This window comes from Solea senegalensis, linkage group LG19 (assembly GCF_019176455.1).
Source record: "Solea senegalensis isolate Sse05_10M linkage group LG19, IFAPA_SoseM_1, whole genome shotgun sequence".
Lineage (NCBI taxonomy): Eukaryota > Metazoa > Chordata > Actinopteri > Pleuronectiformes > Soleidae > Solea > Solea senegalensis.
This window is the reverse complement of record NC_058038.1, coordinates 5423628-5448992: the sequence shown is the minus strand read 5'-3', so window position 1 is coordinate 5448992 and position 25365 is coordinate 5423628. Positions and strand designations below refer to the sequence as shown.

At 39.6% G+C, this 25365-nt stretch overlaps 1 protein-coding gene across 1 annotated transcript; it reads right to left on the bottom strand.

The window, feature by feature from the left end:
• On the bottom strand, positions 1-25365 carry LOC122785713 (dedicator of cytokinesis protein 7-like). The gene is made up of 24 exons (XM_044051626.1): positions 25132-25365; positions 20733-20820; positions 19129-19307; positions 18852-18920; positions 18615-18741; positions 17434-17646; positions 16290-16375; positions 16130-16196; positions 15695-15844; positions 15425-15505; positions 13673-13829; positions 12630-12760; positions 11437-11530; positions 10272-10434; positions 5103-5220; positions 3875-3945; positions 3627-3765; positions 3382-3483; positions 3185-3271; positions 2758-2989; positions 2048-2212; positions 1793-1965; positions 779-880; positions 1-418 (listed from the first exon to the last, which is right to left on the bottom strand). Exons 1-24 carry the CDS (start codon positions 25179-25181, stop codon positions 302-304), a joined length of 2961 nt encoding a protein of 986 aa, XP_043907561.1. The 5' UTR covers positions 25182-25365; the 3' UTR covers positions 1-301.

Sequence of the window (25365 nt, the reverse complement as noted above, 5' to 3'; positions counted from 1 at the left end):
GAATCAACCAAGATACAGCTCATGTAACAATTTCAGAAACTGTGATTAAATAAGATATAAAAAATGTGTGTTTGCTGTTGCAGGGAATGAGATGTGAACTGTGACAGTGGCTAATAAAGATTATTGTACAATTTGTTGATAATTACTGATATACTGTATACACATATAATATATTATCCAGATTATCTAATGTTAGTTCATCGAGAAGCGACTGTTAAAATGTTATAAAAGTTGTTATTACTGATGAATGATAATGTCAGGAAGCTGAAACGTGTTAGTTAATCATGGTAAATGCCAGTTTTTACTGTTTTAAAGTAGATGCCAGTTTTACCTTCTTGATAATCTGCCTTGTAGGAACTGACAACAAGGCCACGCTGTCCAGAAAGGCAGACATGCGATTGCAGCTGTGGTCGTTTGCCTGACATGGGGTGATGGTGAGGTGAGCAACACAGACATGAAGACAAAGTGAGGTGAAAATGGATGAATGGAAATAAACGGGTGGCCAGTGAACTCTCTGTGAACACTGCTGAGTGCGAGGCCGGTACGTAAACCCACCGAGCCCCGGGCAGAGATTGTGTCTTTGAAAGAAAACCGATGTGGCGGCGATGAGAGGATGAGAATGTGAAGGAAGCAGGAAAACGTGTCATGCTGATTAGAAAGACGGACAGGCAGAGAAGTGAGGTAGAAGTCGAAGCATGGGGATGGTTCAGGCTGGAGGTGATGAAGGTGAAGATAACGAGAAGGAGGAGGAAGGGGAGAAGAAGAAGGGATTTGGCACCTGCTTGAGCTCACAGCTGGAGTTGGGGTTCCGACGTAGCACAGATCTGGAGCCCCCAGGGGCATAAGCAGAGTTTACCCAGGAGTGGGAGCGATCAATACCCTGCCATAAGCCACCGGAGAAGAGACACACACACACACATAACACACACAAACACAGAGCAGCGAGAGGCAAGGGCACAGTGAGTAAAAGGGAGATCATTGCCACAAAGACGATTATGTGGAGGAGAAGCAAATACAAGGTTGTGTGAAAAGTGAAGCTAAATCAGGAAATAAAACAGGAAAAGGGGAGAACAGAGGAAGTACTGGACGTTCTGTATGAATCACAAGGGACAGTGGCACAAAGATTAAATGCCTCTTTGACCTAAGCAACATCGTTCTCAGTCAACCTCTCTGAATCTGCTGTGAAGAAATCGCACAGGGAGAGCCACAATATCATTACATCAAAAATAAAAGTAATAATAGCACATGTAGCGCAGTGATAATGATAAAAAACATTACACTTTTTTGCTGCTCTTTGTTATTGATGTCAAACAGAATCATACAAGCTCCAAACCACTTCACAAATAACAAGGGCTGCAAATCACAATTTATTTATTTTTTTTAATAATCGATTAATCTGTGGATTATTTTATCAATGAATCGAGTTTTTTTTTTTGATTGATCATGACAAATGTCTTGTTTTGTCCACAAAGACAAATCAATCTGTTTTAAGGATTTCTTTGTTATATGGAACAAAGAAACTAGAAATTATTCACATTTAATAAGCTGAAAAATCTGAAATCCTGTTTTAATTATTAAAACTACTCAGACCAATGAATTGACTATAAAATCAGTTGATTCAAATGAAACAAATGTACATTATTGTTTGACACCACATGAAAGTATGGAAGAAGATTCACAAATTAATTGAAAGAAGAAACACAAATTAGACTAAATTTGTTTTAATGAACATTAAGTACAGTAAGAATTGTGCAGATATGCTAAATTATATAAATATCCAAAGATAACACACCTTGCTTCCGATGATCCTTTGCACCTCTTCATCAGGAGAAACTGGAGTGCTGGCCAGGTCCGGGTTGGAGTTGCTGATGCTCTTGGAGCGGGACAACTGCAGACTGCTCGGACGAGCTGTCGCTCTCGACAACGTGGCGTACTGCATTGGCATATCGTACGTATGGGTGCCCGCTGGAAGGAAAGAAAAGAGATATTTTGATCAAATGACTGCCCGTGATACAAAGACAACCTGTTTGTTGGAAACTCCACTGACCTGTTGGGGGCATCATAGGTTCAGCAGTGGGCAGGCGGAAGCAGTAGTGGATGTAGGATGCCAGCAGGTTGTTGCGGCCGTGCTGATCCTGGTTCCCCTCCAGGTTCTTGTGCATCTGGTTGACGAGTAAAGCCATAGCTTCGAAGGCGGCGCGGCCCAAGTTTACTGCAGAGATTAGCAGGATGGGGAAATTAAAGTCGTCTCCACACTGAAACAGAACTTCTGTGGAAACAATCTTTATCTGTGTTGTTTTAAAGGTTTTCCATAAACACAGCATCATTTCAGGAAATGTCCTAATCTACTACAGAGAGACAGAATGAACCAAGAAAGGTTATCAGAAAGTAAAAAGACCGAACAATCTCCAAACAAAAGAAGAGGACGACGACAAAGATATCGACAGATGATGCAAGAGCGAGATGGGGCTATGACATCGTCGTTTTGCCAAAGTTGTATATCAGTTGTCTACCTAAATTTTTTTTTGATTTTACCACTGTGTGTGTGTTTCAGGGCTCCCAAAACACGTGCGTGAACGGTTAAGACTTTATAGACAATAGGTGATTGAGCACGGGGGAAATACAGACGCAAACAGCTCTAGAACAGAGCAACCAAGCAAAAACACATGAGATATATGTGTTTATGCCAACCATCACATCCTCTACTCCAGGTGAACTTCACTCCAGAAGCAGAACAGATGTAAAAACAGCTCTTACCGATTTGACCTGCGATGACCGGCGGGTAGACGATGAGCTGAATGAGCTTGTTGAGCAGCTGGTGCAAGAACCTGACACAGGTGTCCAGCAGGGCCCCTCTCAGGGCGGCCATGGTGTTCTTCAGCTCCGTCTCCATGTTTGACTCAGTGATGATGACGTCCTTCAGGCGGAAGGGGAAGGAGTACTCCTCCAGGACATAGACTAGGGTGAAGAACTTATCCAGGTGTGGGTCCTAGAGGGACAATCATGGTGAATTAAGACGTCACTTTATACGTAAACACAGACCCATTACACGCACATGTACAGTACTTATACAGCGCTTTGTTTGGGCAGTTGGAAAACTATAAATACTTTTCCAGTCCGACTAACCTCATTCCAGTAGTTAGTAGTAAAAAGGAAAGAAAAAGAAAACAAGAACATTGTGTACCTGAGTGTGAACAGAGGAGGCCGCTTTCACCTCGACATTGAATACTCCTTTGTGATTATCCACCCACTTCATGCCTGGGAGCTGAACCTGCCACAGAGTGACATCCAACTCGGTTAACACTCCGTCACATACATCAAAAGGAGCAGGTGATGACAGGCAAAGTCACGGTCACACAATCTCTCTCCAAACACACTTACGTCTGGGGTGAGCACGGAGTAGCTGGGCGGAGGCTTTTCCACCGAGACGGGCAGACTGAAGGAGCCGGTGCGTAGTCGGCCATGCTGCATCAGAGGGATCCACTGCAGGGGAGACAGAGAGGTGGGGGTTTGGGGGAGTATAAGATCTCGTACTGATGGCAAAACAACAGAGGGAGCGCTCAAACAAGCATGCGTATGTGTGGGAGGATGTGTTAAATGTGGGTCAGCTGAAGGAGCGTGCTTACAGTGTAGCCCACAGCTGTCTCCAGAGGAGTGTTCTGTTTGGGCTGGCAGCTGATGTGGTAGAAGGTGAACAGCAAATGGTGGTTGTCTGTCAGATTGGCAGGGACCTTCATCTTCATCTCCTCGTAGAACTCGGGAGATCTGCGGGGCAAGAGTTAAACTTCAGTGTTTAAAAGAGAAAGAAGAAGAAGAAGAAATCTTGGGAAACTATAGAAAACCACAGAGGGCACAACAGGTAGCTGAGTCATACTTGTTGTGGTAGATGACGGGGGTGTACGCGTCTTTCATGAACTCGGCACAGCTCGACTTCCCAAAGATGACCTGGTCAAAATGACAAGAGTTTAAACATGGTTGTCCCACGACCAGTGGGTGAGCGGGCGGGCACGTCACCTGAGTCTAGTCAATCATTTAAGGAACCAACATGTATGTAACTGTGCAAATAAAACACTCTGGACACAATTATTATCAGATTTAGACTTGGAAAAAGGTTTATGTAGGCACTGATGTTGCATATTCTTACACATATCTTGTAACTTGATGTTTATTTATTGTTGGAGGGATGATGATGTTTTGGACTTTCATTTAACTTTTACTTCTAATAAGACGCTCCTGTCTCTTGATATAGATGTGATAAGTATTTGTTCAGAAGCAAATTGAGTTCAATTTAGCTTCCTTAGTTTTCCTATTTGTGTGACAACTTCCTGTTACACTAATGTATTATGACATTTGTAATTGTAAAATTGTATTTTTATATTATAAGAATAACTAGAAGTAAGCAATGTTTTTATTGCCGAGGGTTATGACAAAAGTTTTATATAGGAAGCAGTAAGAAGCTGAAGTCAGTGGCTCTTATTTTGAAAGCCAGGTTGTAAGGAAGTGGTGCTATGCATGATTGGCTGAGTGCAGTCGGCTGGTTCATATACGGCATCTCTTGTGTCTTCAGGTGCACATGACGACAAGCTACAAGCTACACGGACAAGCTCTGCGTTTCATTTTCTAAAAAGAACAACTAAAACAAAAGATAACATAAAAACATTTAAGGTGTTTCTTTTTATTTTATAAGAATAAATATGAAAAAAAAGTTTAGGTAAGATTATTTCATTTAAAATCCCTGAAACTGCTGTAAAAACAGATGTGCTTTTCCTGCTAAAGCATATCAAACTTACTGCCGTGTAAAGACTCTTAACATGATGTGATTCTTTAACGGAAAAAGCAAATTACAGAGGCATATTTAATAAGTTCTTTATATGAGGTAAATTTGGGTGGAGTGTCTCTTTAAGCGAAACGATTGCTGCTCAAACAAAAAAGCTGCCCCAAAAAAAGTTGTTTGGAAGACGTTCGCTCTTTTTCCGAGGAGGTGACATCATATCAATATTTCACTGCCTCCAGCTGTTCTTTTTGTGTCTCCAATTTCATTTTCCAGAGAACTGGAACTGCTGCCTGTCGCCAAAACCCGATTATCAGCGGCTGTGACTTACCGGCAGAGCCTGACTGGGGTCCTCTCCCGCCATGTACTGAACTTTCACAGCGATGTTTCTCACCGAGCCCTGGCGGCTGCTGAAGTTCAGGGACTGTGGGTAAACGTACAGCAGATTCCTGAAAGGCAAAATGATTCATGCCTCATTAATACAACTCAATTTAGACATTCAGTTCATGTCCCTTTCTTCAAGTAAAATAACTTAATGGAAGTATTTCTGAGACGCATCACAGGGCTATTTTCTCGATTAATCTAGTACTTGTTTGGTCTGTTAAATTATTCTGCTTGAATTAATTCTTTGTTACATGGAGAAAAGAACCCAGCAAAAAAAAATCACATTTAGGAAGCTGACCAGAATACTCGTTTTAATTATTAAAAAGAAAAAACACCCAAAATAGTTGACGATTCATTTAGTAATCAATTAATGATCGATTAACCGTTGCACATAATCAATCACAGTCGTGTAATATTGACAATATTACACGTAATATTGAAAAGCATTATTTTTGTTTTTTTGAGGATGGAACATTTCAATTAGTTGACATTACTGAATCATGAGACCAATGAAGATACATAGTCCGAGAATTTTTGATTCACATGTCATGATATGCACTGTAGTCTGATTGGAAATTAGAGAAGAATTAAAAATAAACAAGAAAAACAAGAAAATAAGAAATTGTAAAGCTTAAGGAGCACAGTTTGATGATGTGGAGTTTGCACTACAGAATCATGTGGCCTGGCACTGAATTTTCATGATGAAAGTCAACTTCACTCCTGCCCAAGTCAAACATCAGAGGTCACTTGTGTTCATATTTAGAAACAGCTGATTTTACCCATTTGTCATGACGTTTTCTTGAAAAAGCATTAACTGTACATATTGTGATTCACATCATTATAGAGCCACAAAAAAGGTGCCGTATTTATTGTTATTTAGGTCACATGTGTTTGTGACCTACATGACAAAATTAGTATCTCAGGGGTTAAACTTCAAGGCAAGGTCACTGAGACTAAGGCCAAAGACGAGACCTGAGATCGAACCACAGCTGAGCTAATGTTTCACTACACTGTTGCATGTACCCATCACATAAAAGGCACTGTAACCACCCAGCATATTCATCCCACAGGGGCGTTTCACTGATGATGCTCACCTCTGCACAGCTGTGATAGACAAAATACACATTGTCATTTCTGAGATTCTACATCCAACAAACATTCTCTCCGGCAGACGTAACTGCTGGAAAAGCAGTGACATAACTGTGGTAGACTTGACTTCAGTCAGTTTTTTTAAGTGATATCAAGATGATCTGGGGCCTGTGCTTACTCTGTGTGGCTGTGGGTTTGAGAGCAGTCCATGCAAGTCCGCTTGCAAAGACCAACAAGGTGGCTGCACCACAGGAAGAAGTCAACGTGCTGATGTTTGGCGTCATACAGTTCAGTGAATCTCTGAATCATGTTTACGAAACAACTGAGGCAAAATTAAAGAAAATCACCCAGGCACTGAAGAGCCACGAGGGGACTCTGCAAGCACTGGGGAAGGAGACAGAACAGGCTGCCGAGGTGGAGAAGCAGATGAAAGACGTGATACAATCGCTGCAGGTAAGAAAAACAACCAAACACACCAAAAAGAAAATAAGTAAACAAGAGTCTCCCAGTATGCTGCTGCTGCTGCTGCTGCTACAGGAGAGATAACCACTGAGACTTCCAGTCAAACTGCAGATCTAAAGCCACAACATGCAGGAGCAGAGGAACATACAGGCAAAATGTCAAGTATCTGTCAGATTAAATGTGATGAGCTGCAGAGGTGTGATATTTAAGAAGAACTTTGATTTGAAACAACTATTCAAACTAGAGAAAAAAAACTCTATGAGTGAAAAAAACTATGCCAACTCTACTCTAATAATTCTATCTAATAATAATCTAATAATCTATATCCCTACATAATTCCTTAATGTACTTTGTATTTGATTGTGAGCAGCATAAATGAACAAAGAAAGGCTGAGGTAACATTGTCCTGAGTGATTATTCGGTGCTAAGGCACTTCAATCTTTCCTTTGCAAAGTTGTAATGAGATTAGAGAATTTATTTTTCTAATGCGTTTAGACAAATAAAGTTTAGATGTAGAAATGTTTGTATTTTGCTTTTAAATAATTTGCATGATTATATAAATAATAATTAAGAATATATGGTACTAAACTCACAAAAACTGTATCTTCCGGATGGAAAGATACAGTTTTTATTAACCATTTTATGTATTAAATATTTTGTTTATACATGGAACATCCAAGTGCCCTACAGTATAGATATGAAGTGCATGAAAGAGATAAGTTCAATTTCCAATTCTATTTATTTAGAGATATTTCAGTTTCCATTACAGTTTTGTTTGGGTATGAAAGAGATTTTAACACAACTGTCGTTGCCCTGTAATAATTAAAAAATGTATTAAAGTAGCAATGTTTACATTAAAATTTAACCCCATTTTATTTAATGTGACCGCACAATGCAACACTACGGTACAGCCATGGGTGATAATTCAAACTCAAACCTTAAAAAAAACCCTGGTCCACCTTTAAATTGTCCAGCCTAGAAGAGCATCAGACAATTATAAGTCATTAACAAGTGTTCCAGCAGAGGTAGCTGTGAGTGCAGCTTAGCATCCATTCATCAGAAGACAAAAGTGATGATTTCCGGTGACAATGGAGGAAACAAAGAAACTAAAACGTCCACCTGAGCAAACAATCGTGACACAAAAGAGGCCTGAGGGAGTTATTTCTGGTTCAACACCACATATGCCAAAGAAACAAAGAAATATGACAACTCTGCTGTTAGCTCGTAAGGCGAGACTAATGAAGTCACGTGAGACTATCACGGTCAAGTCTATTTAAGGATTTTACGCATATTTCAAATGCAAATGTATATCAATTGGAAAATCAACATTTTTGAGCCCAGCAAATGGGAATGTTTTCCATCTGTTAAAGAGACATAATGTATTTTTCGATTAATTTTCTTAATAACAACAACAATGAGAAGAACCCACGGACGCTATGCAGCACAAAAAGAAAAACAAATGGGTAGTACAACTGTTGCAAGACAGAGCTTATCAGTTTGAAAAGATGGGTTTTGAGGAGTTTTTTGATTACTTATGTCCTTATATTCTTACATATCATGAGGTCTTGAGGCAATAAGATGAAAAACACATAATTAATGCTTTAGAAAAGTTGTAAAATGGGTCAAATCAGATGAGAAACAAGAGAAGAGAGTTAAGAAAGTGAGGAGGCAGCATGTTACTGTGGCGGCAGGCAGCTGCCAGCTGCACCAGGATCATTGGTGTGGGGGGAAGAGGATAATTTGGGCAGATGCTTCTTTTGACAGGCCCAGATGGCCAAGCAGCAAGCTCACACCATGATGACTAAAGACTCGCTGGCCAGTGTGGAGAAGGAGGCGGCGGAGCTACAGACAAAAGTGAGGAGGCTGGAGATGTTCCTCAACAACGCTGTACCAACTAGCCTCAAAGAGTTGCAGGTAACTTGGAGCTGAAAACCTACTCACGGACAACACGAGACAACTTTAAAACACTCACGTGAAGGAAATAGGTTACTGAAACTTGCCTCCTGTTTTCAGGAGCGAGCAGAGGAGCACTCCAATGCCTTGAAACATTTGCAGCATTTGACCCAGTTCCACAAAGAGAATATTGAGGCCCAGAATGAACAGCTCTGCAAGCTGCAGGAGATGGTGAAGCACTCGTTCAAAGTGTTCTTGAACTCTTGATGTTTAATTAAACTTACACTTTTATTTTTGTTCTTTCAGAGTGAAGCGATGACATAGTTTCGCGATTCGACACTGAGGTCTTTGCAGCTTGGAATGAGACGGGCCCGCCCAGCTCTCACTGCACTCCCTTCCATCCCTGCTGTGTAAAACTACACGTATGATGTATGACCATGATAGCAGCATTATGATTTAGGTGCTTGTTTTCACAGGAGTTATCTACAGCAGCCAAACCCAAACTGAAGAATGTTGTGAAAATCTTCCGAGGCCCAGCAAACTTTAAATCAAAGCTCTGATCAAACACAAAAACTATAGATTAGAAGTGATTTTCATACATATTCTTTATTCTATAAGGTCCATACTAATTACCTTTATTTGGATGTAACAATATTTTTATGGTCATTTGTTTATTTCTATGACTTTTGAGGGCCAACCTGCAGTACCTGCACAGCCCAACAGGGGACCGAGGCCCACACTTTCACTTTTCATTGACATCAGAACTGGGAACTGGGAGTGATGTCAGCCTCAAGTTCACCACGTTCCAGACAGACACAACATGTCTACAGATACAAATTTTAAAAAGTACTGTGCGTGCAACCGATTTATTGTAAAACCACGGTTAAATAAATATCTTGGAATTCTAACTCAAAGTACATGAGGTTGCTCTGAGTTCTTAGTTGAAACGCAGCATTAATAGGTAATATTCGGTTTGTGTTTTCACTTTTAGATTCCACTTTGTGGGGCTGAATTGTATGGTGTTATTTGGACACATGTTTTTCCACCATGAAACACCCCCGTAGTTGAAACTGTTCAAATGTTCTCACAGCTGCAACAAAATCTGAACATATAACTTTCATAAACATGCCAACAAACTGCTGTCAGGGAATATTCATGTAACATTTTGTCTGTTTTTTTGTTTATCTTGATGCACTTAGTAAACTTTTTTTAGAATGCTTTTCAAATAAACTTATTTAAATGTTACAAGATGTTTGAGTTATTTGTAACACGCCACTTTATTAGGTACACAGGACACCAATCTGGTCTTCTGCAGCTGCAGAGCGACATGCTGTACATTCAGACGCGGTCGTCCGACGTTGGTCGGAACGCGTGGTTATTTGAGTTATTGTTGACTGAATAGGTCATTCTCTGACATCAATGAAGTATTTTGGCCCAGAGGACCGCTGGCAGCTCACTGGATATTTACTCTTTCTCAGAGCATTTATCTGTAAACACTGGAGATGGTTTTGACTGATAAGAACAGCAGTTTCTGAAAAAATACTAAAACCAAAAGTTCAGCAGCAGGTCGTCTTGACCAGTACTACATACCTAGATAGGAGTTGACAAGCAGCTGTGGACACAGTGTAGCATGAATGCAGTGAAAGAGTTAAGTGTATGTTCCAATGCTCACCTGTAGGCGGTGTGTGGAGTGTAGACATAGCGAGCGGGGAACTCCTGCACGTCTTTGGTTGGACGAACACGCAGATCAGGGTAGGGTTTAATATGAAGCAGCTCCGGTGACAGACAGTAATGAGGTAATTCTGGAGCTGGAGAGATGTCGATCTTCAACTGGGCTGAGGAACAAAATACACACAGACCATAAAAAAAACCCATCATAAAATAGAAAATAGAACACATTTTCTTGCCGACTTTCTTGATTGGAAAAAGCTGGAAACTGGCGGTGATCTCAACATACTGGCAGCCAGATTTCAGTGCTTCTTGCTTTGAAGATGGCTCACCAGTGCTGCCTCTCCCATGCTGGCAATGTCCATGTTTTTAGCACAAAATCTGCAGTATGCTTTTGTGTTGGACTTAGGGTGAGGTCCAATTTTTAAACTTCAGATGTTCGAGCTAGGGATGGCACGATACCACTTTTCCATGTCCGATACCGATATCTAGAGCTTAACCAATAATCAAAGTTTTAACTAAATTGCAATATGGCCTACTGCAATTTTCAAATTGCAGTAAGCACAAAATGTGTGTGAAATAACCATTTTAGATTACATATTGTCCTGACCTAGGCACATCATATTCTACAGACCGAACAAATGTTACACAGTAATCATTTTAAATGTTATTCAAATAAAAATGAGAATAAATGTGGAAAAATGACAATTTCCTGTCATATCGCAAATCATATCACCATCGCAAATTCAGCCAAAATAATTGCAATTAGATATTAATTCATAAACCGTTCAGCCTTATCAATATCAGTCCAATACAGTCTATGACGCTGTTAACAACACACTTATGAAATTTCAAGCTATTTCCTTTCATTATTATTCAACTGTGTAACAACTGTGTAATATATTTCTTCCATATAAAAAGCCAACAGCACGACTCGGCTAAAATGCTGTTGCTGCTTTTTATTTACATGTCTACAGTCTGTGTATAGTGAAGAATGCGACATACAGGATACTGGAAATTCAGACTCTAAAATTCTACTATAAGCCAAGACTGTTTCAAGACAAACACACAAAACTCCACTTTTCAAGGAAACACTATTTCAAGACTTTTAAGACATAAACCCCCTGCACAAAGCTTTTAATAGCTAGACATATGCAAGTCTTGCTCACCTGTTACAGGTCTGAGTCTTCGCAGAACAGATGACGGTCGTCGCATGTCGGCCAGAAACTTGTAGAGGTCCTCGTCACTCAGTCTGTCCCCCTCCTTCATGCCCATGTGCAGGACAGCAGAGTTTAAATGAGAATAAATGTCTCATAAAATAACTGTAGTGATAACGGTCTCTACTAAAACTGTGTTTGGGGAGGTTGGTTCCTCCAGTGGACACGCCCCAGTGTTTTAAACACTCAACTTTTTTTAATCATTTAAACTTGGAGGTGGTTAGTGACACATTTTTCTGTGAAGAGATATTTGTCACCACTGTACATGCAATTCAAAAGCTTCCATGTTAGTCCTACCAGCTTTTTATTTGTGTTAAACCTTAAATAATCATTAAATGCCAATCTGTCTCCTCAGATCCTGGTGAACTTCTACCGCTGCACCATTGAGAGCATACTAACTAACTGTGTAACAGTATGGTATGGTATGTGCTTCCCCTCTGACCGGAAAGCACTGCAGAGGGTGGTAAAAACCACCCAACGCATCACCGGTTTCTCACTCCCCTCCATTGAGGCTGTCCATGAGAAGTGATGTCTGCGCAAGGCACGCAGCGTCGTGAAGGACTGTTCCCATCTCAAACACGGACTCTTTTCCCTCCGGGAGGCGCTATAGCTCTCTCAGTGCTCATACCAGCAGGTTCAGGGGAAGCTTTTTCCCTGGGGCCGTCACCCTACTGAACGCAACATGGTGAACTCTGCACCCCCCTAACCACCTCAACAAACAAATAAATTGTCAACCATTTTAATAATCAATTTAATGGTTTGAATGTTTTTTTCTCTGATTTTTCCAATTCTTTGTGTATATTTTCAGTTATAATAACAGTTATATAACAAAGAAGCCATTTTGGTCTGTCAACAAAAACAAGATATTTGAAAATATCATTATTTTGAAGTTTAGGAAACACCGGTCAACATTTTCTAACATTTTATGGACCAAACGACCAAGAAAATAATTGACTGATCAATTATGGAAATAATTGATCAAGTCCTACTAAACCGGTGCCTTATTTTGCTTCAAATGTGGCACTGGTGTGATGTTTGGCAGGTAGTCGGGCCACTTTACATACCACGTGAATGTCGGGACAACTGTAACAATAAGTAAAAAACATGACAACATGAGTCATGCAGCTATGACAGAGGAGTCTGACCTGTTTGAAGAAGTTGGTGACGGTAAGCGTCGCTGGTCGGAACGTGGCAAAGTTACACATGTCGTCACCGATGCTCATTCGCTCAAAGCCTTTCTTCTTTCTCTCGTTCCACGTGCCATGACTTTTACGCTCTGGTAGGAAGACACAAATGGTATAGTGTTAGAGAGGATGAGCAGGAATTCTAAATAATACAAGCACAGAATAATGCACATGATGTTTAATACTCGCCGCTAAAGGAGTTATTTAGAAATAATAACAATACATATGTATGTACATATATATATATATATATGTTAAAAAGGCAAAAAAGAGATTCTTAATTTTGATCAATATGGGTTTTTCTATGACCTATACTAATGCTTTTGGCCCATATATTCAGCCGATTTTTTCCTTTTAATTCTCCATCTGATAAAATACAACTGTTTAATGATAACAAATGATAAAACATTTACGTTTTACAACATTCTATGTCAGTTTCAGAGACTTAACATTTTTCACATTTTTGAGAACTATTATTAATGGCTTATTTAGTTAATCATTTTGGTAATCGATTATTCAGTTTTAAAGGTTTTTTGTAATAATTAAAACAAGCTCTCTGATTTTCAGCTTCTTAAATGTAAATATTTTCTGTTTTTCTTTGCTCCGTTTAAAAAGAAATAATTAAAACTGAATCTTTTTGGTTTGTGCACAAAACAAGATCAACATTTTCAAGGTTTGGGAGATATTTTTCAACATTTTCACACATTTTAGCTAATTTGCATTAATAGTCCTATAATCAGGTTCAGGTGAATATAACTTGTAAAAATGAACTATGAAAACCATTATAATATATATATCCAACAATATACCAATCCACAGTATAAATACTAAGAGGTTAAGATCTCCAAATAAATCAGATAAGAATATCAGGTCATGTATCATCATCAGAATTTGCTTTCTCTCTAAAAATCAATATGGTCTCTGCCCCCTCGTCATCTCCCATGGATCCAGTATTGGTCAGACTGTAAGTGTAACTGTATGTGGATGTGCGTGGTCAGCGGTACCAGAATCAGAGTCGGGGTCTGAGCGGTCCAGACCCCCGACGCTGCTGACAATGTTGATGAGGTGAATGGCGGTCCAAGCGAACGGCATTCGGAAGCGGCCGAGCCGACAGCAGGACTGCTCCGCCTGCTGCCGCAGCTTATCCAGCTTCTCCTTGTGCTGGAGTGGGACAAGAGCAAATGATGAAATAATGAAAAAGAAAAAAACAAACAAAGACACAAGACCAAAAATATCAGCAGTAGCCAAAAGCTGGGGGTGAAAAGGTGACGGTAAATATTGCAGCTTTCCCAGACAGAATTGAGAAATGCCGGTGAGCAGACAGTTGAGGGGTCTCACATGCCCGAGCACTGCGACGAGGTTCAGGTCCACGTTCAAACCGCGTTATCAACAGTCAGCCAAAGTACAGTTCAGCAGGTCCAGGAGAAGCGTTCATACCTGGCATCAAATTCAGTGCTGGATGCATGTCCTGTGTGGCTGCTGCCACGATTAATTGTTTACTAAATTAATCATCAACTATTTTGATAATCAATTTAAGTTCCTTTGAGTAATTCATTAAAACAAGCGCTCTAGTTTTTCTAGCTTATTAAATATAAATCTGTTCTGGTTTCTTTCTTGGCTCCATATAACAAAGACATCATTAAAATTCATCATTTTTGAGGTTTGGGAAACCATTTTTCCTGAAATTATTTCAACCAACTGAGGAAATAATTGACAGATTAATTGATCATGGAAAATAACCATTAGTTGCAGCTCTAATCTCCTGTGACCTTTACTCAAACATACATTGACGTCATGTTACTGTATGTTTACAAGACCCGCTGTACAAATGTGTTCTGTATGTGTGCATTAGTGACAGAGACGCAGAGATAAGAGGCGTGAGAAGCCTGAGTGAATCAAAGCTCTATTTGTGCTGTTGGAGCATGAAATAAGATTTTAACTGATGGGGGAAAAAAAATATTGTTTGGTTACATTAAAAATGTTGATCGGTGTTTGTCAAACCCGGAAATGATGATGTTCTCAAATGTCTTGTTTTTGTCCACAAACCAAAATGATTCAGTTTTTAATTATCTTTTTTTAAAATATTCACATTTAAGAAGCTGAAACAATCAGAAATCTTGTTTTAATCATTTTAATCGATTAATCAAGTAATTGTTTCAGCTCTAGTACAAACAACAACGAAAATGAAAAACTAACCCCAAAAAAACAACAAAATTAAAGCTGAAATAATTACTTGATTACTAAATAAATTGTCAACTATTTTGAAAATAGATTTGAAGCTTTTTTCATGATAAAAACAAGATTGTTTTAGCTTTTTTAGCAAAGAAATCATTAAAACTGAATCATTTTGGTTCGTAGACAAAACAAGACGTTTAAGAACATTATCATTTCCAAGTATATAAATAAATATATATATCGTCTTGGATGCATAAGAATATTTTTCAATATTTTCATGTGAAAAATTGGATAATCAATGACAGTTAAATTAAATAGAGCAAGCTATCAATTTTGAACCAGGCAGCTTACTAATCCATACACTCTCAAAAAATGTAAACAAATAATGACATGGCCGGCCTTTCTAATGTACAGTCGCTCTCTCAATAGCACAATTAATCAAATGAGAACCGCACGCAGATGGATTCATAATTATGTTCATGTGACAGTTTTTACTCGATGGTCGCGATATATCAAGCATGTTTGAGGTTTGAAATCCTACATTGTGTTGCTTTAACTCTATAAACCTAAATCTCCATTACCTTGGTTGAATCCGATTCTTTCATGACCATGTAGGGTTCACAGCACTCTCCGATGTCTCCTTGCTGGAGGACTTTCTCGAGCTGAAATCATAATTAACACTTTAATTCATTCTCCTCATATTAATTAGTGCACACGTTTACAGAGCGTGTATATTAAATGTAAGTGAAAGTACCACGTTCGGATGCAGGGAATTATAGGGAAAGTGAGTGTGCTATCATCAACACGGTCTGATTATTGTGTGTGTGTGTAACACAGCAGTTTCTCGGTACCTTAATGACTAAGAAGATGTCAGCGGAAGGATAAGTGATGGAGAAAATGGCCGACCGGGCCAGCGTGGATATGGCTACGTGAGGTGTGTGGGGTTTGAGCAGCCCTTTCATCTGATCCGAGTTCAGGTCGAAGTAGAAATTCTCCGAGATCTGTCGGAGGGAAGATTGAGATAAGCGGGAAGCAAGAGAGAAGAGGAGGGGGAAGGAGAGATGATAATGGAAATGCACGTTAAGGGATTTTTAATTCAGTTATGACTCAGTGATTTAAACCGCAAGAACCACTTAGACCTTTTTTGAGACGGGGAAAACTCAATTAGCCAAGCATGAGCTAAGCATTACGGGAGTGGTTTTTACCAAGTGAAAGCCGTTGGAGTACTCGCTGTACCAAATAAAGAAGTAATCTCATTTATTGTGATTCTAAAAAAATATATATACCTTTTTCTTTTCCTTGACATCATAGAGGGCAAGTGTTCCAAATATTGGCTCAATTTCTATTTCAAACCTGGAACAAACAAAAAAAAGCCATATATTATGGTTGTTTATGATTAATGAACCGGAGTATGAGGGTGAATTATTTTTCGTGAATGTCACTCACTTCAGAGAAAGACACTTGACCATGATTCTCTGGCCACAGTGTTCTTTGGGCACTTCAGGAACAGAGCATCTCTCCACTGCTTCATCCTGCAACACAGACCATAAACACACACACACACACACACACACACAGACACACACGAGTAACATTTACACAGGCGCCATGGCAACGTGGCAGCAGAGGAAGAGACGGTGTGTGTACAAAGAAATAAAGAAGGATCGAGCAATTGAGAGAAAGGAAGGGAAAAGAGCAAACAGTTCCCTTATAGACGGAGCTACAATAGAGTTTCCGCAACGTTAAAGAGCATTCATTTCATGGGAAATTCAATACTGTAACTCAGAGAGGAAGCAAATGGAAAGTGAATCTACTAATATTACTAGCAATGATTTCTGCGGCAAAGATACACTACTGACATTTAACGTCTCACTAAAATAGGGAGGCCTTTGCTGTGTGACGTAGAACGACATCAGCACATTATATGATTGCATTGCTCTAAAGAAACGAAAGAAAACGGGTAAAGATATTGTCTATTTTATTCAATTGTAATCATTTATATTGACCTGAACAAAAATGCTAACCAGTACTTGGATAAAGCTTATTAAAATGTGAGTTATTTAATATATTTAACATAAATAATCACTATGATAAGGTCACATGTCAGAATGAGACAATATTATTGCGTGTTTCTATTAACAGGGATAAAATAAAATGGGAAAAAATCGTGCCACAAGGGGGCATCTATGTGTATTCAGTCTTTATGGGATTTAAGATTGATCTTTTTCACGTTTAAATGTAGCCTCAAGAATATTCATCCTCAAGAAAAGCTTTTTCATAATCGTTCAAAATCTTTGGAAAACCTTTGTTTGTAATGTTAATAATGCGTTTTTCTAAGATTACAACATTTTGGTGACATCAGTAATGTTTGTGGTAACTTCAGTTCATCTGTTTTCTTTGTGTAAGTCTGTATTTGTATTAAATATTCTGAAAAATGTAAGGATATGAACCAAATGAATGAAAAAAATATCTAAATAAAAGATCAACTCACACCATGCCAAAAACAACCTCAAAATAAATGTGGGCGGAGCTTTTTTTCTGTCTACTACAGCTTTACCACGGTCCCGTTCAACAACAGAGAGCGGCAAACCTCGTCGGGGGGAGGGTACAGGCCCAGCAGGTCGCCGTGGCGCCCCTGCAAGCGAGCCTCGGTATTGCGGCAGTCCATGTCCTCGGCGGCTGTGCGTTCCAGCACAGACGGCAGGAGGGCGTCTGGGGAAGAGTTCTTCAGGTCAAAGATGCTGGAAGCCCAGCTGCCCCGGGGGGTCTCGTCGAGGCTGACCGACCGACGCTTTGCGTCATCCTAAAACACATCGGAGTGAGTCAGAGGGGGTGAGATCATTATTAATTTTCCTTCACAGAAAGATATAGAGAGCAATAGGTGGCAGATCCAATTACCCTGTAGCTTAATAGGATTCATATAGAGAGAGTACAACGGATAATGGACCAGGTATATGCATCGATCCGTTATGACCAACACAAAGAACACAAAATATCCATAATACAATACACAAGTCACAGTGCCCTTTGCATCATAACATGATTAATGCTTAAGTATGTACTTTAGGCAAGGGCGCCTTGTTTTGCAAAATTTTCCCAACCTTTAAGTAAAGATTTATGTGCATATGTTTTAAATAACATGCCAAAAAAGTAAGTTTTAGTTAATTTACCAAGCATCTCTAGGAAATGATTTGTTTGCCAATTCAAAATGAAACTCAGAGTCGCAGATATGGCTGTAAATTATGCACAAATATGGACATCTTTAGCATTTTTGTAGAATTAAAACAAGTTTCATTATTATCTGTAGCCATTGTTCGGTTTCTTTACTCCACATTACAAAGAAATCCTTAAAACCAAATAATTTTGTTTTGTGGACATAACAAGACATTGCTCAATATTTTTCAACATCTTCTAATATTTCATGGACATAACAATTACTCCATTAATTTGATTGATTGATTATGAAAATAATGGTTAGTTGCAGGCCTGGTCACCTTATAGGAAGTTTGGGAAACAGTGCTTTGACACACTCATATTTAGGATTTTTGGATCATACTTGAGTTTACTTTTTAATCCTGATATCTGATCCAGTGATTCTGGCAACCAATACCAATTTCAAGGTCAACCAGTTGTGACGGAGTAATTTTTGTAATCAGCAGTCACCCCCTCGTGGCTGTTCAATATATTCTATCTTTCTGCTTAGATCGCAAACTGAGTGAATGCGTCCACTTTTTTTTTTAATACATGGCCTATGATAGCACCCTCAGTTACCTGGTCATCCTGGCGCTCAGTAGCAGCGACCTCGTCCAGTTCAAAGGTCTGTTTGACCAGCCCTCGCTGCCTCTCCCTCTGTCGCTCAGAGCTGTGAGGGGTGTACATGGTGCTGTAGTGCTGATACCTACGGCAGAGGTTATAATGTCACTGTCAATCATGTGATGCAAATGATTAAATATTAGATAGGAAAAAAACTGGGTTAATTCAGTTGATAGCGTGACTGACGCCGCTTACTTTCTCTGAATGACGAGCCAGTCGTCTGTGTAGACTGCCAAGGCATCTCTCACTCTGGGATCAAGGGAGCTGCAGCGGGGAAAAAAAAACACATTAATTATTGAGCAAAACATCCTTTTAATATTTATGATTATTCAGTGCGACAGAAAGGAAGGCTTTGTTCCTATCTGAGGAGATGTTTTGTCCTCCATTAGAGCAATATTAATCCTCTGTGTGAGGTAGTGTTACAGAGCACGGAGGGGATGTGAGTGTGTTGGCCACCGGCGGCCGGACTTACTCCTCCTCCTCAGGCAGCGGAGGCTCCAACGTAGTGCACTCTTTGTCCTGGTGGAGGAGCTCTAGGTCATCCTGGGGGAACTCCACCAGCTGCCTGAGGGGCCCAGGCTCCACCGCAGGAGCGTGGCTGCTCACATACTCCTCAAAGTCCACGGGCTCCACCACCTCTGTGAGGGGCAGCTGTCAAACGAGGTTAAAATTTGATGTGTGAAGAAATACAGTAATGACAAGTGGTTTTCAACAGCAGGACAGAAGACGGAGTCATTGTATGGGCTGCTGATTCCTTCTTCTATGGAAGAAGAATATTTGTGACATGGGTGAAGAATTATATCTTTTTGAAAAAGCTTGAAATGGCTGGGTGCAGCAGGTGTAGATGGAAATGTTCTTATTTGTGCAAAATAAATAAATATTAAAAATATATATAGTTAACTTGTCGGTGGGACAAGCATAGAAGTCAAGGCAGTAGCAAAATATTCAGCCTAGCCTTACAATCATTTGGTTTTCAGTTTAGTATAATTTAATATACTTAAAGGGCTGTTTCACTCATTTTCTCCCCCACTTGGTCAAGTGAAGAATAAACTTAAAATCATTATGATGCTGCTGTATTTGTTTACTTCACATTCTAATACAGAGTTGGATTAAATTTGACATGGTTTTTTTTTTTATTTATTCTATTTTACAGATCTTTTACTCGCAAAACGTTGTAATTGACAGTAACACAGTGGAGGGCAGTGGAGGGCTTTTATTCCTTTTGAAGGAAGTGAATTCATTCCCACAACTTCCTCTGTTGGGAATGAGACATGCATCTCAGATCCACTGTCTAGAAATTAGTAAAAATCCCTGATTGTAAGGCATTAAAAACCAAACTATTTTTATTTTAACGCAATTGGACAACACATGGGACCTTTACAGCAAAAAGAAATACATTTGTTGACTAAACCTCCCTGTAAATATGGGCATGTATGACAGAAAAACCCGCAATTTCTAACTCGACTATACATTCACAGAATGCAAAAGAATAATGATTGAACTGTGTCTGAAGTTAACAGATTTCTTTTATACATTAACCATCCTTTTCTTCCACAGTGACAGCTGCACATACACTGAATAAAGCCACTACAGCATTTACATAAATTATACTTCAATTAATGACCTCTTCAATAGCAACCTAAAATTTGCTTTAAAGCATTTCTGGACTAAACTAAGTGAAGAGATTCCATTACACAACCAGTGTCTGGTGTCTCCGGGGGGTTTTCAGGAGTTCATAGTGCATCTGTATTGACTAACTCATCTGTTACTGTTGTGATGTGACAACAGAACATTTTCCCCAAACACAGCACTTTATGTAACAGCCGATTGTACTGTTGGGCGAGCATCCACGCAGAAACCTAACCTGGCAGTCACACAGCACGTGAGCACGAGCAGGTATATCGCGTTTCAAAACACCACCTCCTGTCACGCCTGCTGTCAGCGTTTATTAAACTGCACTCATCTGTATTTACTTGGATCAAAACAAACTTGACTGACGCACACACCCATAAATCTATGACCTCCCTAAATGGAAGCTTCAAAGAGCTGCAGCAGGTTAAACACAGGGTGACTCACGGGGTGGTGGGCGCCGCCTCGTTTCTTGGACAGCTGAGGAGAGCCATAATCTCTGGACACTTGTTTTCGGACCTCGGCGGCGACCGTCCTGTGCGAGACAGAGATACAAAAACACATTAATCCAAGAAGAGGAAAATTCCAGCATTTTAGACAGCAATGGAGGACATCCAGCAGCTCTATTTTTGTCCTGCTCAGTTTGTGTCAATAAGAAAAGACTGCGGGCATTTGCCTCAACTTCCATGTGATATTTGACATTTTTCTGTCCGTCTGTCCCTATCAGCTGATTGTTGTGGGTGGAGCCAAAGAATGGAACGGGTGGGGCCGTTTATTTTGGTACTATTCCTTATGGTGAAACACAAAAAAATACGTACTTGCAAAGTTAAATATATCCATCTATAGATTTGTAGTTTAGGTGGACTTGTTTTGATGAAAATCTGTTGAAGATCTTATGAATGCTCCCCTTGGGCGTCCGTAGTTAAGATAAGATCCCTGGAAGTTGGGACATTGTTTGAAGCCAGTAGAAATCTTCGTGAAAAATTATATTTTTGCTGTTTATATGCTTGTTTCGAGGCTTGTATTTTGTTGCACTCAAATCCCACGAGGAAAAATAAAAAACAAAATAAAGCAATTCTTGTTTTGAATACTTTCTAAAGATAAAAATCTATAATAAAAATCTGATTGATATATATATATATATATATATATATTAGAAAAACGTAAAATCCTGTACCTTCAAGAGCTGAAAAATATTGATTTGAATTTGAAAGATGCAAGTAAGTGACTTTTTAAGTGAGTGTTTTAAAAATTGTTTTATTTGATGTGCAGTTGCATAATTGGATATCATACCAAGCACAAATCTAAAAAAAATCACTGCAAAAAACTCAAGGAGAACTTTGCATAAACAAAGTCTCTCTGGTGTTTATTTACATTTTTAATCTGCACAAGACTCACACTCTATGGCCGTATCCACACGGAAACAGAACTTTATCTCTATGATCGTTTTTCCTTGTCATTTTTAAAAGGTTTTCCATAAACACATCTTCATCCAAGCTGGCATGAAGCATGTGCACTGTGTATTTAAAACACAAAAATAAAGCTTTACTCAAAGACTGTACACAATCACAGAAACAGAGACAGAATTAATTGTATATCACTGTGTTTTTTTCAAATTGTTCAGTTTCACAGTATACAACATTTTCTTGTTACCATGCATGAGCGTGGGTGGTCAGTCACAAATTTCAGAACCTTCAAGGTCCAACCTGTTTTGCCACTCGACACCCACTTTTACTACCACAGTTAGTTCTTGTGTCAAACATAGGGCCCCCGGCCAGAACCGGCCCACAGGAAGATGTCAAATACTATATTTCAAAGTTCCAGATACCCGTGACTAAATGTTTTGTGTCTTTGTAGATTCACTGTTATCTTGCACACATATAAATGGTAAAACTTGGTTGTTGTTCATAATACGTTTTGATGTAAAACAAAGGGAAAAATCAAGGGTCCATCGGTTATTATGCGATTACTTTACTGGGCCAGCCCACTTGAGTTCAGATTGTGTTGTATGTGGCCCCTGAACTATAATGAGTTTGACATCCCTGCCTTAACAATTTTGAGGACACCATGAAGAGGAGAACTCTGGAAAAAACTGCTCTCCATCGTGAACAATCCAAAGCACCCCCTCCACTACAAACTGGACAGACAGTAGACCGCCTTCTCCAACAGGCTGTTACAGCTGTTGTCAAACTAACTGATTTAGGAAGTCGTTCCTGCCACGTGCCATATCTCTCTACAATAGTCGTGTAAGTACAGAGTTTTACAAATGGCAGGTGTGTGGGAATACAGCTGATACGATATTATCCTGAACTGTTTTTTTGAGTGCAGCCCCAAAGCTCATAGAGATGCCTATACAATCTATGACAACCCTCCTCCTATGACATAGTTTTCAGCTTCTGGTGCTTCTGGTAGCGATGCTAAAGGCCAGCAGCTGTTATGAATAGGGACTTGAATGGACCTCACAAAGAGAGGTGGTGAGTTGGCTCCATGGAGCAGGCGCGAAGCCAGAACCACATCCGTGGCCTTTATGGACCAACTGCAAATGCAGGCTTATAGAGAGAGAGACAATGCGGGGAAAAAAGAAAAGAAAACAATCGCCTCAACAAAGACAGCAACAGCTGCTCCTCTACAACCACAAAATATCAATTTCTCTCATATACACAGCTGCAGAGGCTTCAACGTTACCCAAACTGTGGTCCTTGTGATTACATAGCTAAAGATTTATGCCTCCATTCTGCCAGTACACAAGAAAAGTACTGCTGTGATGGAAACTGTTTCTACAGATCTATATCCATTTAAAACAGGAAAAAGGAAAGCTATCGACAGTAGATGCAATAGCCTTAGCACCCCTTCCTTTCCACCCTTTCCTGCATCCGGCACTGAACAATGCTCAGGGTCCACTAAGGAGAGGAAAGGCAGAACTTGGGGAATGCAGACAGATCCTCGTTAATGATGCTAATAACTCCCATGTCATTATTAACAAACATAGAAATAATAAAACCAAATCAATCCGACATGCAATTGTGGAGCTCAGTTATGACTTTAAAAGTGGTGGAGAGTTTACGCTGAGGTGGCAAAACTTTAAATTGCAGGTCAGAGATAAGAATCTGTTTGTTTTCTCACAGGCTCCTGGAAACAACACTGTGTTAGCTTTAGCTGGAAGTACAGTTCCTGAATAAAAACTTGCCACCATGAAAATGGGATGTCTGATGACCTCCAGGGCTGAAACTAACAATTATTTTCATCACCGATTCATCTGTGGATTATTTTCTCCATTAATTGAGTACTTGTTTGGGACAGACAATGTCATAAGTTATGATTTCTCAAACGTCTTGTTTTGTCCACAAACCAAAATGAATTACTTTCAGCATAGAAACCAGAAAATATTCACATTTAAGAAGCTGAAAAATCAGGGTTTTACTTTCTTTTACTTTTTAAAATTACATTTTAATCATTGCAGACTTAATGACCTCCAAGACTTTTTAACTGACCCTTATTGTTCATATCCTCACACCAAACTTACATAAAGCCAGTGCCCCATGAGAGATTTGACTGCACAAACAAGTGTCTGTTCAGGTTGACAGATGTGGCATGCCATAATAATTCCACCTGGAATGTCACCATAATTTATTCCTGCATTAAAAACCAAAGCTAGATATCAAATCCCCTTGTTGTGGAGAGGCAGAACGAGTTTATAACATGTGGAAACATGTTTCTACATTAACGCTGCAAGGCGTTCACACAAGGACAAAAACATCATAATGTGTCACTTACAGACCATTTTTTTCATGTATAAATTTCGCAATTATTCTCAAAACATAATTTGCAACACTATTGAAAAAGTTGTAAAAAATTTGCTCTTATATTTACTTAATTCGTATCCATGACGTATCTTTAAGTTGAACTTTCAAAAATATATTTATGCATTTGTGTGGTGGGGGGAAAATACATACTGTGATATATCGCGATATTTTGTGTGGCAATGTTATGTAGCTGTCGTAATACTCCATTAATGGAAACTCACCATTATCGTGCATCGTGATACGTTGCACGATAATGGTATATTGACACAAACTGGATAATATCACATATCGTCTCATCCCGATATCACTCATCAGATTAGCCCGCAGTGTGTAGCTAAATCATTCATGACAATGCTGTTACGATGCTCCCAAGCACGCACACAAACGCGATATTAAAACTGTGTAAATTATGTTTTACTTCACTCCAGACGTTTTTAAATGTATCGATACTGAGCAGTTCAAAGTTAAAGACACATCAGGAGACCTATCTTACTTGCTATATACACATGTATACATGTAAATGCACATTTCTGTGATGCTCTTTCATTCAAATTCTTATTGTGCATTTTTAAAACTGTATATTTTCATTTTAAATGTTCTTTGCACTTGTTTTGAAATGTCTCTGTACAGCACCTTGATAATAATGGAAATTCCCCATAATCCAGTTGTTTGGGGGGATTTACATATCGCGATGCGCGATAACATCGCAATCTCATCAGATTAGCCGTAAACTCGGCAGAGTGTTATACTTGAGTAGCTCAATCATTCATGACAATGCTGTTACGACGCTACAAAGCACGCGCACAAACGCGACATTAAACCGCGTTTATGAAGTGCTTAAATTAACTTTTACTTCACTCCAGTGGTTTTTAAATGTATCGATAAGGAGCAGTTCAGAGTTAAAGACACCATCAGGAGACCTAGCTTACTTGCTATATATACATGTAGACATAAACAGGGAGCAAGTCACTCACACTCTCACACACACACTCACACACACACAAACTGCAGCTGTTCGACAATAACTTGTGTTTCACACTCACCGGTTGATTTTATGAGCAAACGCCCTCCTTTCGCTGGCTGTAGATGTCATATTTCGTCCCCATGTAGAGAAACTCCGCTGGGTCGAAGTGGAGACACCCCGTGTCACTCGTAATTCCGCGGCTCTAGTGTCCCGACTCCTTGTCTTCCTCTGTGCGCGAGAGACGCGGACGCTTCACGCCGCAGCAGCAGCTTCCTTCTCCACGCTGGGACAGGGCTCGGATTCCTCCTTGTTC

Excerpts from the sequence above, each read along its gene's own strand:
- LOC122785713 (XM_044051626.1), bottom strand. The coding sequence starts at position 25,181 with ATGACATCTACAGCCAGCGAAAGGAGGGCGTTTGCTCATAAAATCAAC. Across the intron at positions 13,830-15,424 it reads AAGAATCGGATTCAACCAAG|CACAAGGAGAAGCTGGATAA; the intron begins GTAATGGAGATT and ends GTCCCACTCCAG. Across the intron at positions 2,990-3,184 it reads CCTCCTCTGTTCACACTCAG|GACCCACACCTGGATAAGTT; the intron begins GTACACAATGTT and ends TTGTCCCTCTAG.